The 17,159-nt window shown below is 37.9% G+C and overlaps 1 protein-coding gene and 1 long non-coding RNA gene across 5 annotated transcripts in view; one reads left to right on the top strand and one right to left on the bottom strand.

The window, feature by feature from the left end:
- LOC140622068 (uncharacterized) overlaps positions 1-8,952 on the top strand; it is a 28,770-nt gene extending 19,818 nt beyond the window's left edge. Inside the window, exon 3 of the long non-coding RNA XR_012021782.1 lies at positions 7,902-8,952. This is a non-coding gene — a long non-coding RNA (uncharacterized lncRNA). The remainder of the gene's footprint in view (positions 1-7,901) is intronic.
- Positions 1-17,159, bottom strand: part of MCF2L2 (MCF.2 cell line derived transforming sequence-like 2) — a 237,866-nt gene that overhangs the window by 21,719 nt on the left and 198,988 nt on the right. For all 4 annotated transcript variants that reach the window (XM_072807545.1, XM_072807546.1, XM_072807547.1 and 1 more), the window contains 3 exons: positions 9,085-9,300; positions 8,067-8,159; positions 7,827-7,905 (listed from right to left, as the gene is read on the bottom strand). In XM_072807545.1, the coding sequence (XP_072663646.1) occupies positions 7,827-7,905; positions 8,067-8,159; positions 9,085-9,300 (388 nt within the window). The remainder of the gene's footprint in view (positions 1-7,826; positions 7,906-8,066; positions 8,160-9,084; positions 9,301-17,159) is intronic.

Raw genomic sequence — 17,159 nt, forward strand, 5'->3', positions numbered from 1 at the left:
AAGGAATGGGAGAAGGTATTTGCAAATGGCTATCCAAAATACATAAAGAACATCTATACCTGACATCCAAACAATAATTCAATAATAAATGGGCAGAAGATATGAATAGACATGCTTTCCAAAAAAGACATCCAAATGGCCAAAAGACACATGAAAAGATGCTCAACATCATGCATTATCAGGGAAATGCAAATCAAAACCACAGTAAGATATCATCTCATAGCTGTCAGAATGGCTAAAATCAACAACACAAGAAATAGCAGATGTTGGTGACAATGTGGAGAAAGGGGATCCCTTGTGCATTGTTGGTAGGAATGCAAACTGGTGCCATCCCTCTGGAAAACAGTAGGGAGGTTCCTCAGAAAATTAAAAACAGAACTACCCTACAACTCAGCAATTGCACTACTAGGTATTTAGCCAAAGGATACAAAAATACAGATTGGAAGGGGTACATGCACCCCAATGTTTACAGCAGCCTTATCAACAATAGCAAACTCTGGAGAGATCCCAAATGTCCATTAACTAATTATATATATATATATATATATATCTCACACACACATACACACACACACAATGGAATATTACTCAGCCATAAGAAAGAACAAAATCTTGTCATTTGCAAGGACATGGATGGAACTAGAGAGTATAATGCTACAGGAAATAAGTCAATCAGAGAAAGACAATCATTTATCGTATAATTTCACTCATATGTGGAATTTAAGAAATAAAACAAATAAGCAAAGGGAAAAAAGGGAGGGTGGCAAACCAAGAAACAGACTCTTAACTACAGAAAACAAAAGGTTACCAAAAGGAAGTGGGAGAAAATGTGTTAAATAGGTGATGAGGATTAAGGAGGGCACTTGCTGTGATGAGCACCAGGTGTTGTATGTAAGTACTGAATCACTAGATTGTACACCTGAAAATAATATTACATGTATGTTAACTAACTGGAATTTAAATAACATTGTTTTTTAAAAAAGGAAGAGCAAAGTTGAAGGATCTGACTTTAAGGCTTATTATAAAGCTACAATAATCAAGGCAGTAAGGTATTGATGTCAGGATAGACAAATAGGTCAATGGAAGAGAATAGAGAATTCAGAAGTGAATGTACTTATAGTCAGTTGGAGAAATGGTAATGGAATAATGACACCAATAAACAAAAACTAAACTTTGATCCACATTTGACACCATATACGAAGAAAAACAAACAAAAATCTCAAAATGGATTAGAGACCTAACTTTATAGTATAGAGAAAATCTTTGTGGCCTTAGACAAAGATTTCTTAGGCACACACCAAATATAGGATACATAATTTTTTAAAACCTGGATTTCATCAAAATTAAAATCTTCTATTCTTCAAAAGATACTCTTTTTTTTTTTTTTTAATTAAGTAGGCTCCATGCCAATATGGGGCTTGAACTCACCAATCTTGAAAAGACCCTGAGAAAGGGTCTTTTGAAAGACCCTGAGACTGAGCCAGCCAGGAGCACCCAATAGATACTTTTAAAAGTATGAAAAGATAAGCCACATGATGAAAGAAAGTGTTTGCAAAGCATCAATCTATTAAAGGATTTGCATCTAGGGTATATAAAAATACACCTCTCAAAACTTAAGAAAACAATGAGCAAAAAATGTGAATGGACACTTCACTAAAAAAGATATAAGGATAGCAAAGAAGCACATGAAAAGATTCTTAACCAGTAGTCACTAGGAAAAAAACAAATTAAAACCTCAATAACATACTATTCCACAACTATTATAAGGCTGGCTTAAAATTAAAAGACTGACAACACCAGGTGTTGATGTGGAATGTGGGGCAAGTGAAACTCTTATATGATGTTATGGAAATAAAGACGGTATTACCAATTTGGAAAATAGAAATTTCTTAAAAAGATAAACATGTACCTGCCATGTGGCCTAATCATTACACTCTTAGGTATTTACCTAAGAGAAATGAAAACCCATGTCCACAAGAACACTTATATTTGCATGTTAATAGAAGCATTATTCAAAATAGCCCAAGAAAGTGGAAAGAAACCAAATATTCATTAACAGGTAAATGAATAAAGAAATTGGGGTATATTCAAATAATGGAATACTATACAGCACTTAAAAGGAATGTACTATTGTTACAAAAACAACATGAATGAATCTCAAAATAATTATGCTGAGTGAGAGAAAGCAGATGAAAAAGTACATGCTGTATGATTCTCTTCATGGAACGATAGAAAATTCAAACTAATCTATAGTGACAGAAAGAAGATCAGTGACCACCTGGGAAGCACTGGGGGATAAGGGAACAGCAGAAAGGTAATACAAAGGGGCCTGAGGAAACTTTTGGGGGTGATAGACATGTTCATTATCTTGATTGTGGTTATGCTTCCATAGGTGTATACATGTGTTGAAACATCAAATTGTATACTTTAAATATGTGCATTTTATTATGTTAATTATGCCTCAATAAAGTTGTTTTAAAAATAATTGTTTGGGGCATCTGGGTGGCTTAGTTGGTTAAGCATCCAACTCTTGGTTTCAGCTCAGGTCATGATCTCAGGGTCTTGGGATTGAGCCCTGAGTCAGGCTCTGCACCCAGCATGGAGTCTGCTTGTTTCTTTCCCTCTGTTCCTCCTCCTCTCTCTTTCCCTCAAATCAATAAATAAAATCTTCAAAAAAAAGTTTAAGGACTCTGTCCAGAAACTTTATGTTTTATTTTTATTTTTTTGTCCAGAAACTTTAATAAGCTAAAATGCATATTCCAAGGCATTAACCCTAGCTACCCTAATTCCACAGTCCTAGGTAGGACCCAGATATCTGCATTTGTAACAAGCCCTTCAGGTAATTCTAATGCAGGGCATCTTTAAACCATCCTTTGTGAAACTGTGGTAAAGATTTCTAGAACAATCTTGTGACTAGAATGTTGCTTCTGGGGAAAATAAGTACCTTTTTCTACTGGGATTGTCACATCTTCCTGTTATATGCCTCCAGAGCATTCATACTCAATTACCTTAACATATATTTAGCACAGCATTAGTAGTTTGAGAGTAAATCCCATAGTTTTCCCTCATCTTACCTTTATATAAATTAAAATAAACATATAATGTAGTTATTATTTCTTGGTAAAGGCCAATAGTTTAAATAAGGAACTTACATCATTCAGTTGTTATGACTGAAAACTGATGTGGTGGTTTTCTAGTCACAGTTCTTAGTTTATCTTTTTCCACATCTTGTGATGCATACCCACCCTTACATCTTCTTGTCCAACTAATGGTCAGAGAAGACACAGAAAGAATGTGAAATGGCTGCATTCCTGATAAGTCTCTGAGGACAAAGTTTATCTTTTCATATTTACATCACTTTCCTTACCCAACACACAAGCCATTGTCACTCTAAATGTTGGGAGTTCGATTTTCCACATAAGACTAGCATTTCTTAGGCCTCACAACATTAGCAGAAGGAAATAGCTGAACTCAGTAGATTAAGCTTGTGGATTTTCCTACCAAGTATCTCTGCTGCTATGAGGATCCACTGAAAAAAAAAAAAAAACAAATATGAAAGGGCAAAGCTTACTCAAAGATGATTCTTAATTATTAAAAGGAGTATAGCAAGTGATATGTGTGAAAATGATGCAGGAAAAAAAAACCTTCAAAAATTCTCTCCAAGAAAACAGAAAAAACTGGCAAAAATAGAAAATATTTTTAGGACACAAGAAATTAAACAAAGGCTTAAAGCAATCAGGAGAACATTTATTCAAGAAAACTGGCTGAATCTTGGTATGAACAGTGAGCTTTGTCATGTTTTAGTTGCCCTGTTCCCAATCTACTTCTCCTTCTTTATGGTAGCCTTGGAAATCAACAGCCTGCAATCATGGTGAAAATTAGCAATCTGGCAGCCATAGGAAGGGGCAAAACAGGATTTGAGTTCATTCAAAGTCTCATTCCCAGAGAACTATCATCATTTGACTTGTTTGGGGGTTCCTTGGCACACCTTACTTATAAGACTGTCTTTATTAGACCTATTCATGTTTGCACAGTGTGAAAAACCTTTTCACCAGGAGCATTTGTAGAAAATTACTAGAGGCAATTGCTTAACTTCTTGGCTGCCTAAGGCACTGGATAACAGCTGGGACAAAAATAGGCTAACCTAAAATTTAAAAGGAGATGCATGGGAATGAGATGTCCATAGTGGTTTTAAAAATCACCTAAATATTTCTGAGACTCTAGAAGGCCATGTACAAATGCCCAGCTCTGTGTGCATGTTCAGGAAAAATCTGAGAAGGTCTTATGCTCTCATTTCTGGTGGGGAGAGATCTTGGGACTCTACACAAACGGAGTGAATGCAAAGGTGGAATTGCCACCTGCTTGACTGTATGTTGAAGGTGCACCCCCACTATCCACACAGAGCTCCTGTCAAAGGCTGGAAAAAATCATTAAACAAGCAAACAATAACAAAACAACAAACAATACCAATAAAAAACACGAGATGGAGGAGACTCTGATTTCTAAAATTGCCACATTATATTATTAAATGTCCAGTCTCGACAGAAAAAATTGTAAGCCACGTAAAGAAACAAGAAAGCATGATCCATACATAGAAAAAAGGGAAAAAAGTAATCAAGAGAAATTGTTCTGAGGAAGCCAAGATAATTAGACTTCCTAGACCAAGACTTTAAATCAACTATTTAAAAACTGTAAAAAGAATTAAAGGAAACCACAAAAAAAGAACTAAAGGAAAGTATGAGGACAAATTCTCATCAAATTGAGAAAATAGAAATTATATTTGAAAGGGCCAATAGAAATTCTGGGTTGGAAAGTATAATAACTGAAATGAAAAATTCACTAGAGCGGCTCAAATGCAAATTTGAGCAAACAGGAAAAGAGTCAGAGAATATAGATATAGGTCAACTGAAACTATCCAGTTTGAGGAAGAGAAAGAAAAAGAATGAAAAAGAATTTAGAGTCATAAAGACTGGTAGAGTCGGACTCCCATCACACATACCAACATAGAATGGGAATCCCAGAAGAAGACAGAAACAAAGGGGCTGAAAGAATACTTAAAGAAATAATGGCTGAAGACTTCCTAAATTTGGTGAAAAACACTAATCTCCACATCCAAATGATCCATCTACAAACTCCAAGAAATATAAATTCAAAGAGGTCTACACATAGACATATCAAACTGTCAAAACATAAAGAATCTGAAAGCAGCAAGAGAAAAGCAACTTGTCACATGCAAGATTTTTTTTTTTTTTAATCTCTGATCTTTCCTTTTTTTTTTTTTTTTTTTTTGAGGAGAAAGAGAGTATGCACATATGCTAGTGGGAGGTGCAGAGAGAGAAAGGGGGAGAGAATCCCAAACAGGCTCCATGCTCAGAATGGAGCCCAATGCAGGGATTGATCTCATGCTCCTGAGATCACAACCTGAGCTGAAATTAAGAGTCAGACACTAGATTGAGCTACCCAGGTGCTCCAAGACATTTTCAGTAAGATTAATAGTTGATTTCTTACCATAAACTATGAAAGCCACAAAATAGTACCTAATATGACATATTCTAAATGCTTAAAAAAACTGTCAACCAAGAATTCTGTATCTATGGTTAATTGATTTTCAACCAGGGTGCTGTCTTATTTTGAGCTGCTATAACAAAGTACCATAGACTGGGCAGCTTATAAACAACAGAAATTCATTTCTCACAGTTCTGGAGGCTTGGAAGTCTGAGATCACAGTGCAAGCATGGTTGAATTCTGGTGAGGATCTTCTTCTGGGTTGCAGATTGATGACTTCTCATTATATCCTCTCATAGCAGAGAGTAGACAGAGGAAGCAAGTTCTCTCATAGCACTTATAAGGGCATTAATCCTATTCATGATGGCTCAACTCTTATAACCTCATCTACTCCTAAATACCTCCCAAAGTCTTCACTTCCTAATATCATTGGGTATTACCATTGGGTTAAGTTCTGACATATGAATTTTGGGGGAACACAAACATTGTGATGGCACTTGAGTCGGTAACAAGTGCCAAGACCATTCAGTGGAGAATAGTCTTTTTAACAAATGGTTTGGGAACAGCAGCATATATATACACATGTGGAAAAATAAACTTAGACTCCTAATTCACACCATGTACAAAAATTAACTCAAAGTGTATCAAGGAGTTAAAGCTAAATTTTTAGAAGACAGCACAGGTATACATCTTGGATTAGGCAATGGTTTCTTAGATATGACACCAAAACACAAGCAACCAAAGAAAAAATAGAAAAATTAGACTTCATCAAAATTGAAAACTTCTGTGCTTCAAAAGATATCATCAAGAAAATGAAAATGAAAAGATAGCCCACAGAATGGGAAAAAAAGTATTTGTAAGTCACATATTTGATAAGCATCTAGTACCCAGAATACATAAGTAATTTTCACAACAACCATAAAAAGACAGATAATTTAAAATGGGCAAAGGAGTTGTATAGACATCTCTTCAAAGGGAATATACAAATGGCCAATAAGCATGTGAAAAGATGCTCAATATCACTTGCATTAGGGAAATGCAAATCAAAACTATAATGAGCCACCATTTCATACCTAATGGGATAGTAACAATAACACTAAAAAAAATAATAATAGACAATCCCAAGTGTTTGTGAGGGAGGGGAGAAGAGGAACCCTTATACACTGCTAGCACAAACAAGAAATGGTGCTAGTACTTTAGAAAACAATTTGGAAGTTCCTCAGAAAATTAACAGAGGTTTACCATATGGCTCAGCAATTATTTATATACATATTTTTTCAGAGGTTCACACAAAAACTTGTACACAAGTTCCCATAGCATTATTCACAATATCCAAATAATGGAAACCACCCAAATACCCATCAACTTATGAATGGATAAACAAATACGTTATGTCCATACAATGCACTATGTTTCAACCATGGAAAGGAATGGAGTCCTGAGATCATCCTGCCACAACATGGATGAACACTGAAAAAATGATGCTGCGTGAAAGAAACTGGACAGAAAGTGCCATATTGTATATGATTCCATTATGTAAAATGTCCAGAATACAGATAGAAAGTCTATTAGTGGTTTTCAGGGGCAGAGGGGAGGGGGAGGAAAATGGGGAATGATCGCTAAGGGGTACAGTGTCTTTTTGTTGGGGAAGGTGATGAAAATGTTCTGGTGATGGTTTCACAACCTTGTGAATAGACTCACACCCATAGAATTGTACATTTTAAGAGATCGTGTTTTATGGTATGTTAATTATATCTCAGCTTTTAAAAAAAAGCAGCACAGCTTCTGAAAGTAGTACTGGATTTTATTTTTTTTTTTTTTAATTTTTTTAAATTTTTATTTATTTATGATAGTCACAGAGAGAGAGAGAGAGGCAGAGACACAGGCAGAGGGAAAAGCAGGCTCCATGCACCGGGAGCCCGACGTGGGATTCGATCCCGGGTCTCCAGGATCGCGCCCTGGGCCATAGGCAGGCGCCAAACCGCTGCGCCACCCAGGGATCCCAGTAGTACTGGATTTTAAACTCCCATTAACATGATCTCAGGTGGCTTTGGGCTTTGGGATTGAGAGAGTTGATCTTGGCAAGCAGATATGTGAGAGGAACACAGTTGAAAAGGACACATCCACATACAACCACAACCATCCCCCCACCAACACACACAATGAAAGCAAACACAGGTGCTTCCAGGTACCATGAAAAGGTGTCCCACAGTTATTTTCCTGGCAAACCATTTCCTTTAGCAATATCCCCAATGTGCATAGCTACCACAAATTTGTAATCAGTATAACTCTCCAGACTAAAGTTAGCAGGATAACCTTACCTTTAATATTGTTTTGTTGTTCCATCAGTAATTTACTTATTTCTGAAAACCAACAATCTCTGATTTCTTTCGAAGCTGCCTGAAAATTGCAGATAAGAAGATACTCTGAATATCAGATCATCTGGAGCATTAATTAGGGTTTTTATTGTCTGGGTGACCTTTAGAATGGTGAGATAGAAAACACTTGCCGAGAACACAGGAAAGAGTAAGGGGCACCTAAGAGGAAGACACAAGCTTTACCTGCAGGATGTATTTCTCGAGTCCATTCCGGTTGGCAAGTTCAAACTTCCGGTTGCTCCCCCTTCCAAGCTGGCGAATTGAAAGTGTCATCAACTATTGTAAAGAAAGAAGAAAAATTGCTGTGCTCTCATTTTCTGATTTTAAAATTCTCCCTTTCGGCCACTCTGGTTCTTTCTACCCTCAATAGCTCTCTTCTTCCATTGCCCTTCCATGTGTTTTGTTGTCCTCTGTTAATGGCCCCAAGGAGCATAAAGCACAAACACAATGTCGCATAGTATCATCTGTCTTCTCTGTTTCAGGGGACAACACAGACTGCATCTTTCCATATGTAGGGCTGGAGACCTCAACCTTTAAGCAAGGAGATCATTCCTCCTTTAACACCTAAGTATTTCACAAATCTGTACATAATAGTCATCGAATGAGTGTCTACATTAAGAAACATAAATAACAAAAGCTACCACGATTAATTAACAACTTAAATCACAAGGGCACAAATGTGTATGTGTGTGTGCGTATGCACATGTGTGGTGTGTGTGTGTGGTGGGCAGGTGGTCTCATCTCCAGCTATGAAATATTTCCTACACAGGCTAGAGATGATGCTTGGTGTGGACGTGGGGTCCAAGACCTCTGAAGTCTTTACCAATGCTCGTATGCAAAGATGTGTGGTTGAGAAGGACAAGTAGGAGATGAAATCCAGTCCATGCTCTAACCACCAAATCTTTCACCCTTCTCTCTGCCTGTAGGGTGCTTTCCTAATTACTTTGTCAGGACAGGCTGCCATATGGTCCCTTTTCTCTACCTGGCACAAAGGCACCTCTATGCCAGCCCTAACCCTGTCTATTCACGCCCTGACTTTGCAGTTAGAAAGGCCTGGGCATGCAGTCTAGCTCTGTTGTGTGGCATTTGGCAAGTTAATCTTGCTTCTCTAGACTTCAGTTTTCTTATCTGCAAAATAAGAATAATGGTATTTATCTCCATAGGGACATGCTGATTCCCAAATGCAATAGGACCCCTTTACCTTCATAGATTTCTTAAAGCTGTAATGAGGAGATAGGCCCTGGTCACTGGGCTCCATTCGTATCTTACAGAATACAATTCCCCTTTCAAATAGATAGATTTGCCTCTGTCTGGGCTTAAATCGAATAAAATCCTTCATTTTATAACGATCCTTGTGAATTGTCCACACGTTGAAAGAGCCATGCTTCAGTAGCTTTCCCAGTTTCCTGATATCATCCTTTGGGGAAGATAGACAGACATACATAAAAAGAAGCTGTTAAATTACTTGACAGGGAAAGAACTCTTAAGGGTCTGTTTTCAAATTACAAAGTATGCTTATTTGAAGTTGATGATTTTAAAAGTGCCAGTTAGGCTCATCTGTCTCTAAATCAAAACTAGAGTTCTGTGAGCTTCACTGAGCATGGCACCATTTGGTTATGTAGGTCAATAGTACAGCTGTGCAAGGTAATAAACATAAAGCATGTTAGAAAAACTTAAACTAAAGATACTGGTACTCTGATATTTTTGTCTTTATAATTAATTTTAGCTAGCAGGATTCTATTTCCTCTTCTTCATTTTTGATATGTGATGTCTACTTAAAAGGGCAAGAAATTAACATTTAAGTATGTTCAGGGGAGACAAAATTTTTGTTACATTATGGACCTATTCCATAATAATCCATAACATCTGCCTCAGGTATGAGAACCTGAGAACATGAGATTTGTTCTGAAAGAAAAAAGCTTAATATAGCATAATTTTCATAACACTGTAATGCAAATAATAATGACATTCAAGTTCGCATTTTTCAGAGTAGGTAGACAGGGCAAAGATAATCCCAAATGACAAACTTTTAGAAAGTCTATTTGGCTTCAGGGCACATTTACGATGCCTATTCCTCCACCAGCAAGCTCATCTTTCTCATATGTAACTGTTTACAGTCCACATGAGTGACCTTGCCTTCTCTGCGCCTTCTTCAAAGGGTAGTAGAGTGAGATGAGCTAATAACATTGTATTTTACCTGGCATTTTAAAAAAATTAGATGACTTGAAGCAGATAATCAAGAATTTATTTCCCTGAATGAAAACGCGAAAAGAAGAAAATTATTTGAACAGGACCAGGACAGAGAAATTTCCCTGAGTTATGTCTAGCTGAGATAAATCGCTACAATTTCTGAGTTAATACTAGAAATATATACACTATTTATATTTGGGCTTTTTATAGTTTATTGTTCATGTTGAACAAGCTGTGACTATTGTTTCAAAAAGAACTTACTGCACTTCTGAAATTCTAAAATAAAAACTTCAAGAGCATAAACTCTAGTCATTTCTGTGGTGCTTGTGGCATATTTTCAGTGTTTTCTCTTTTTTGCTTTGTAAAACTGACATATGTAAACTGTGGTGAATGAAACTCTCAGTGAGGAACAAAGAGCCTCCAGCCATAAGGACTGCTCTCCTAGAAGCACAATACTCCTGCTTTGCTTACACAGGCTCGGCTTGACGATGCTCCAAAACAGATGGGTGGTGGGTTCATGAGGACCCTTTAGAAGTTTTTCACTCTATCCACATCCTTCCAGGAGCCACTCCAGCCCTCAGTGATTGTATTCTCTTTTAAACCCATTCTATTTTTACTATATAGACATAAATAATGCAGGAAATATGTTTTCATCCGGGTGACTGGCAAGAGTTGGTGCTTAATATTTGCCACAAGAATTATAATCAGTAGTTTCTGTTATTTTATTTTATATTATTTATTTGAGAGAGAGAAAGAGAGGGAGCATGAGTGGGAGGGGCAGAGGGAAAGAGAATCTCAAGCAGACTCTGCTCTGAGCAGGGAGCCTGACATGGAGCTTGATCCCATGACCCTGAGATCATAATCTAAGATGAAACCAAGAGTCTGGAGCTTAACCAACTGTGTAGTTTCTATTCTAAAATGTACTTATGCTCTACCTCATTTCAAAAACTTGACCTATCTTATAAAAATATATACATTATAAGGAGACAGAAAATAACTAATGTACTAGGGAGAAAAAAGATTAAAAAATAAGATGAAGAGGTTGTACATAAAACCTATATAATAAAGCCATATAAACCTGGTGCAGATTAGGTTATGACCTTCTAGTGGGCAGTACAGAGGGAAACACAGTGAGTTGTATGATATATTATGTCCGAAGACATACCCAAACCAGTTGTTCAGGAAATGCACAGCAATTCCTATTAATAAGATATGAGAGAAATTTCTCCCATGGGTCCTGGTTCTCATAAAGAGTCACTGAGTCAAATACTGAGCACATCCTCAACCATATCCCAGAATAGATATAGACAAATGGATTTTAGGTAAAGCTGTTTCTGACAACACATTTGGTAAATATGGAGGCACCACTTCAAAGCACAGCTGTTAAAAGTAATTCTAAAAGAAGCCAGAATAGAGAACCCAGAAATGGACTCTCAACTCTATGGTCAACTAATCGTTGACAAATCAGGAAAGAATATCCAATAGAAAAAAGACAGTCTCTTCAACAAATGGTGTTGGGAAAATTGGACAGCCACATGTAGAATGAAAATGGGTCATTTCCTCACATTGTACACAAAAAAATAGACTCAAAATGGATGAAAGACCTAAATGTGAGATAGGAATCCATCAAAAGCCTAGAGAAGAATATACAGCAACCTTTGTGACCCTGGCCACAGCAACTTCTTACTAGACACATCAACAAAGGCAAAAATGAACTATTGCGTTCATCAAGATAAAAACCTTTTATACAGCAAAGGAAACAGTTGACAAATTTAAAAGACAACTGACAGAATGGGAGGAGATACTTGCAAATGTCAGATAAAGGGCTAGTACCCAAAATCTATAAAGAACTTATTAACTTAATACCCAAAGAATATAAATCCAATTAAGAAATGGGTAGAAGACAGATATTTCTCTGAAGAAGACATACGAATGGCCAACAGACACATGAAAAAATGCACAACATCACTCAGCATCAGGGAAAAACAAAACCACAATGAGATGCCACCTCACACCAGTCAGAATGGCTAAAATTAACAAGCCAGGAAATGACAAATGTTGGCAAGGATGCAGAGAAAAGGGAACCCTCTTACACTGTTGGTGAGAATGCAAGCTGGTGCAGTCACTCTGGAAAACGGTATGGGGGTTCCTCAAAAAGTTGAAAATAGAGCTGCTTTACAATCCAGCAATTGCACTATCAGGTATTTACCCCAAAGATACAAATGTAGTGACCCAAAGGGGCCCCTGCACCCCAGGGTTTATAGCAGTAATGGCACAATAGCCAAACTATGGAAAGAGCTCAGATGTCCGATCAACAGATGAATGGATAAAGATGTGGTATATGTATATAATGGACTACTACTCAGCCATCAAAAAATGAAATCTTGCCATTTGCAATGATGTAGATGGAACTAGAGGGTATTATTATGCTAAGTGAAATAAGTCAACCAGAGAAAGACAATTATCATATGATCTCACTCGTATGTGTAACTTAAGAAACAAAACAGAGGATCATAGGGGAAGGGAGGGAAAAATAAAACCTGATAAAATCAGAGAGAGACAAATCATAAGAGACTTAATCATAGGAAACAAACCCAGGGTTGCGGGAGGGGAGGGGATGGGGGATGGGGTAAGTGGGTGATTGACATTAAGAAGGGCACATGATATAATGAGCACTGGGTATTATATAAGACTGATGAATCACTGAACTCTACCTTTGAAACTGATAATACACTATATGTTAATTAATTGAGTTTAAATTTTAAAAATAGGGGATATATTATATATATATTAAATTAAATTAAATTAGTGGAGACATAAAATAAAGGCATCACATTAAGTTTTATTAATAAGAGTTGTCTAAAAGTAAAAAAATAAATAAAATAAAAAGCATAAATATAAAGAAATAAAGCCAGAATGATGGGGGAGTGGGGAACAAGCCCCAGTGTGCACTCTCTAATGACCTGTGGAGGCCTGGGTGAAGTTAGTTAAGGTATCTGCCAAGGCCATGGGCTGCAGAGGAAACTGCCCTGTCTATAGCCCTGCTGAAGAGACAACCTTAGGCAATGATATTGCCTTTATCACCTCTGCTCTCTCCTCCTCATCCCTCTAGCAGCCATAGCTCTTTGCACCCCAGTAGGTAAATGACCAATGAATATGAATCCAGCAAGGGGTCAACCCCTGACCACAGAGGCCAATCTGATCCCTGTTTGAACTAAGACAATAAGCAGCAGGAGTTGTGACTGTGAAATGTTTTATAAGAAGGCTGGAGGTAGATTAAACAATAAGATAGCAGAGCAATAAAGAAAGTGAGTCACCAGAAACTGAGGAAGAGGAAAAGACACTGAAGGAGGTAAAAGGGGAATATGGATCACCTTTTACCACCTACTGTGGACTTCATTTTAGCTAATTACATCTGCAAAGACCTTATTTCCAAATAAAATCACATTCTGAGGTCCCAGGTGGACACAAGTTTTTTGGGAGACACTATTCAACCTAGTATTGGAGCATCTCTGAATTAGTTTCCTCACGGTGGTGAGCATGTCCACCTACTGTGGTAAAAGGGGAAGACAGCTGGTGTGTGGATGTACCTGGCACAAATAGGCAGAGCACACAGGTAAGAACCTCCACTCTCTCCCAAGCCAAGGCCTCAGAATTGCTACGGGTCCCGGAAGTGTCCCATTCCCACCTCCGTGTGCCTGGCTCTGTCATTGTACTCGCTCTTCCCAAGGCTCTGTGGTCACCTATTCCAGTAAGCCCATCATCACTGAAGGTCACCGGAGGGAATTGCTGGGTTTTTGAGTCCAGCTGAAACAGAAGGGTTGCATGTCATCCAAGTAGTTACATATATTTTCTGAGGACCACACTTATGAGATTGGACATCTCAATGCTCAAGGCCAATTCTGCAGTGGCTGAGGTACCCCATGTGGTGCTGATGAAGGGCAGGTGCATGCATATTACCATCAGCCAGGATGCATGCTTACATGGAAGCACCCTACTTCCCAAGGGAAAGGGTAAGAGGAGATCTTCTGAACAAGACCAAAGATGACCGTTGGCTATCTTTTCAACCATATGTATCCTCTCTTCCCAATAAGACTGTAGTTGGTCCCAAGGCCAGGGACCACATGCACAGCTCTTGTAGATATATGTCCCCTAGACATGTAATATTTATTCATTTATTAGCATGAGTGCCTGAGGGGACATGAGGTGACATGTTCAACACCGTGAGGAAACTAATTCAGAAATGCTCCAATACTAGGTTGAATAGTGTCTCCCAAATAACTCGTGTCCACCTGGGACCTCAGAATGTGATTTTATTTGGAAATAAGGTCTTTGCAGATGTAATTAGCTAAAATGAAGTCCTACTTCATTAGGGTAGGACCCTTATCCAATGAATGGTGTCCTTGTGAGAAGAGAAAACAGAGACAAAGACCCACACATAGAGAAGACAGTCATGAAGACAGACAGAAATTGGAGTCATGTAGCTATAAGCCAAGAAACGCTAAGCATTGTTGGCAACAACTAGAAGTCAGCAGAGAAGCAACGAATGGTTCTTTCCTAGCTTCAGAGGGAGTAAAAGCCTGATAACACTTAGATTTTAGACTTCTCATCTCCAGAACTGTGGAGCTTTGTTATGGCAGCTCTAGGAAATGAATATATCTGCAATCAGTTTTCCCACTAGTGGTGGCCATCACTTGTGTGTGTTGAATCTAGTAGATATAAACTCACAGATACAACACCGTTTGGTGTTGGCTACCCCCCAACAAGCAAGCAAAAAGTCAGATGGCTTCCTCCATATGGGAAACGATGGCAAAAGTTACCAATTTTCGCATGTGGAATTTTGTAGTTAAGAGCTCTGATGTAAGCATTTCGAATGAAGAATCTGGCTTAGAGAATGTCTGATGAAGTTGGCCTCCAGAAAGAGACCACTTGTGAGTGCCCAGGTTTTCATTCCTGGCAGTGACAACAATGTGACAGAGATATATACTTCTTGCACAAAAATACAGGAAACATCTGGATAAATGAATCAGTACAAAGCTAGCCCAGAAACAAAACAACAGAAGCTGTAGGACAGAAAAGCCCCTTAATACAATCATCAGAAGCAAAGGGGTTCCTTTCTTTCCGGTCTAGTCAATTATCCAAATAAGCCAGCCTTAGGGCCCTTTATTTAGCATCTGCCAGGTGTCACCATGGTGGTAGCGGTTTTTATTATGATTTAGTTCTCATTTGCTCCTTACAGCCTCCCTTTGACATAGGTGTCTTAAGTGTGCGAAGATGCATAAGGCTATAACACTGGGTTGTTCAGATAATTTACTCGGTCTTATCTTTGCAGCCAACATTTCTGCTCAGGGAATTAGAGACTGAATCAGAAATAAAATACCTGGCCTTAGTCCACAAAACTTGCAACAAAAATAGTTCCTTTATTGAATGACATAAATTTGTTCCAGAAAATAAAAATGTTTCATTCAACATTTACTATTCAACTTTGGAACTTGTTCCTGATAAGTCAGGATTTTAAAGGACTCTACACATATATCTATTTTAGGTGTTAGATTGAATAGAGAAGATTTTTTTTTTTCCAGATGGAGGGAAGTAAATAACATCTCAGCATTCCACAAAACAAACTTTCTTTCTTTTTTTTTTTAAATTTTTATTTATGATAGTCACACAGAGAGAGAGAGGCAGAGACATAGGCAGAGGGAGAAGCAGGCTCCATGCACCGGGAGCCCGATGTGGGATTCGATCCTGGGTCTCCAGGATCACGCCCCGGGCCAAAGGCAGGCGCTAAACCGCTGCGCCACCCAGGGATCCCTCTTTCTTTCTTTTTAAGATTTTATTTACTTATTCATGAGAGACACAAAGAGAAGAGAAGCAGAGACATAAGAAGAGGAAGAAGCAGGCTCCATGCAGGGAGCCTGACGTGGGACTCGATCCCCAGACTCCAGGATCATGCCCTGGGCCAAAGGCGGGCACTTAACCACTAAGCCACCCAGGTGTCCCCAAAACAAACTTTCTTAAAACAAAAAAAAATTTAGTTTCTGTGATTAAATTAAATCAAGAACTAACTGTACAAAAAGGAATAAAATGTAAATATCAGAAGGGAATTTTTTTTAGTTGTTTTAATTATGCATTTACCCATTCAAGTAATGTCTTTCCAAACCAGGTCAATACTGGATGTCAAGTAGAGAAATTAAAGGGTTAAGTTCTGGGTTCATCCACACACTCAGCATGTGATTTTCAGCACCCTATAATAAGGTTCTACAAAGCTGAATCAAAGTATCTTAGAAACATTTGATGTGAGTTAAGAGTAACTGAGCTGTTTAGTAGACTTTCAACAAAATCAGATGAAGCATACAACAAGAGAATGAATGGCACTCTGGATAGGGAATAAAGAGGTCCAAGAAGTAGTCCAAGCTGATGCACAATGTGATAGTGGGTGAGTTAACTCTTCTTTCCATGGATATTTTCCTGAATCAGAAAGTAAAAATTTCAGTGCCTGCTCTTCCATATTCTATAGGATTATACAAAACTGGGTAAAGTAGCTAATGTACTAGATGTAAAGCAAGTTAAAATCTTAGTGAACAAAACAACAATAGAATTTATGCCAAAGGTGCGATTCTTTGCATTTTATGTAAAAAAAAATCTCTACAATTCCATAGGCTGGTTCATCTTATTTGCATGCAAGCTGCCTTGGAATGAAATTAGAGTACACTGCTATTTACTCACATTTTACTAATTATTTTCTCATAACTTCCTCCTCCTCTGTTACTTACACTCAGAATAATAACTGGGAGTTTCCTGCCCTGTGTATGGTTTCCAGGACATTCATTTGACTCCAGGAAATGGATATCTAATAGGGGGAGCTGATGCGTGTTCAGAAATAAAAAGAACAGAAAGATGTCTCAAAATGATTAAATAAATGGCTCTCTTGAGTTTCCTTAAATGAAGAAGGAAAAAATTATTACCAAGAAAATGATCCCCTCCTACACATACCTGTGGTTCATGAATACCCTCCTGAATCATGCAAAAGTAGTAAGCAGAGACTACTCTTGAGTCCCAGGGGACAGTAACAGCAACATTGCCGGG

This window comes from Canis lupus, chromosome 31 (genome assembly GCF_048164855.1).
Source record: "Canis lupus baileyi chromosome 31, mCanLup2.hap1, whole genome shotgun sequence".
Lineage (NCBI taxonomy): Eukaryota > Metazoa > Chordata > Mammalia > Carnivora > Canidae > Canis > Canis lupus.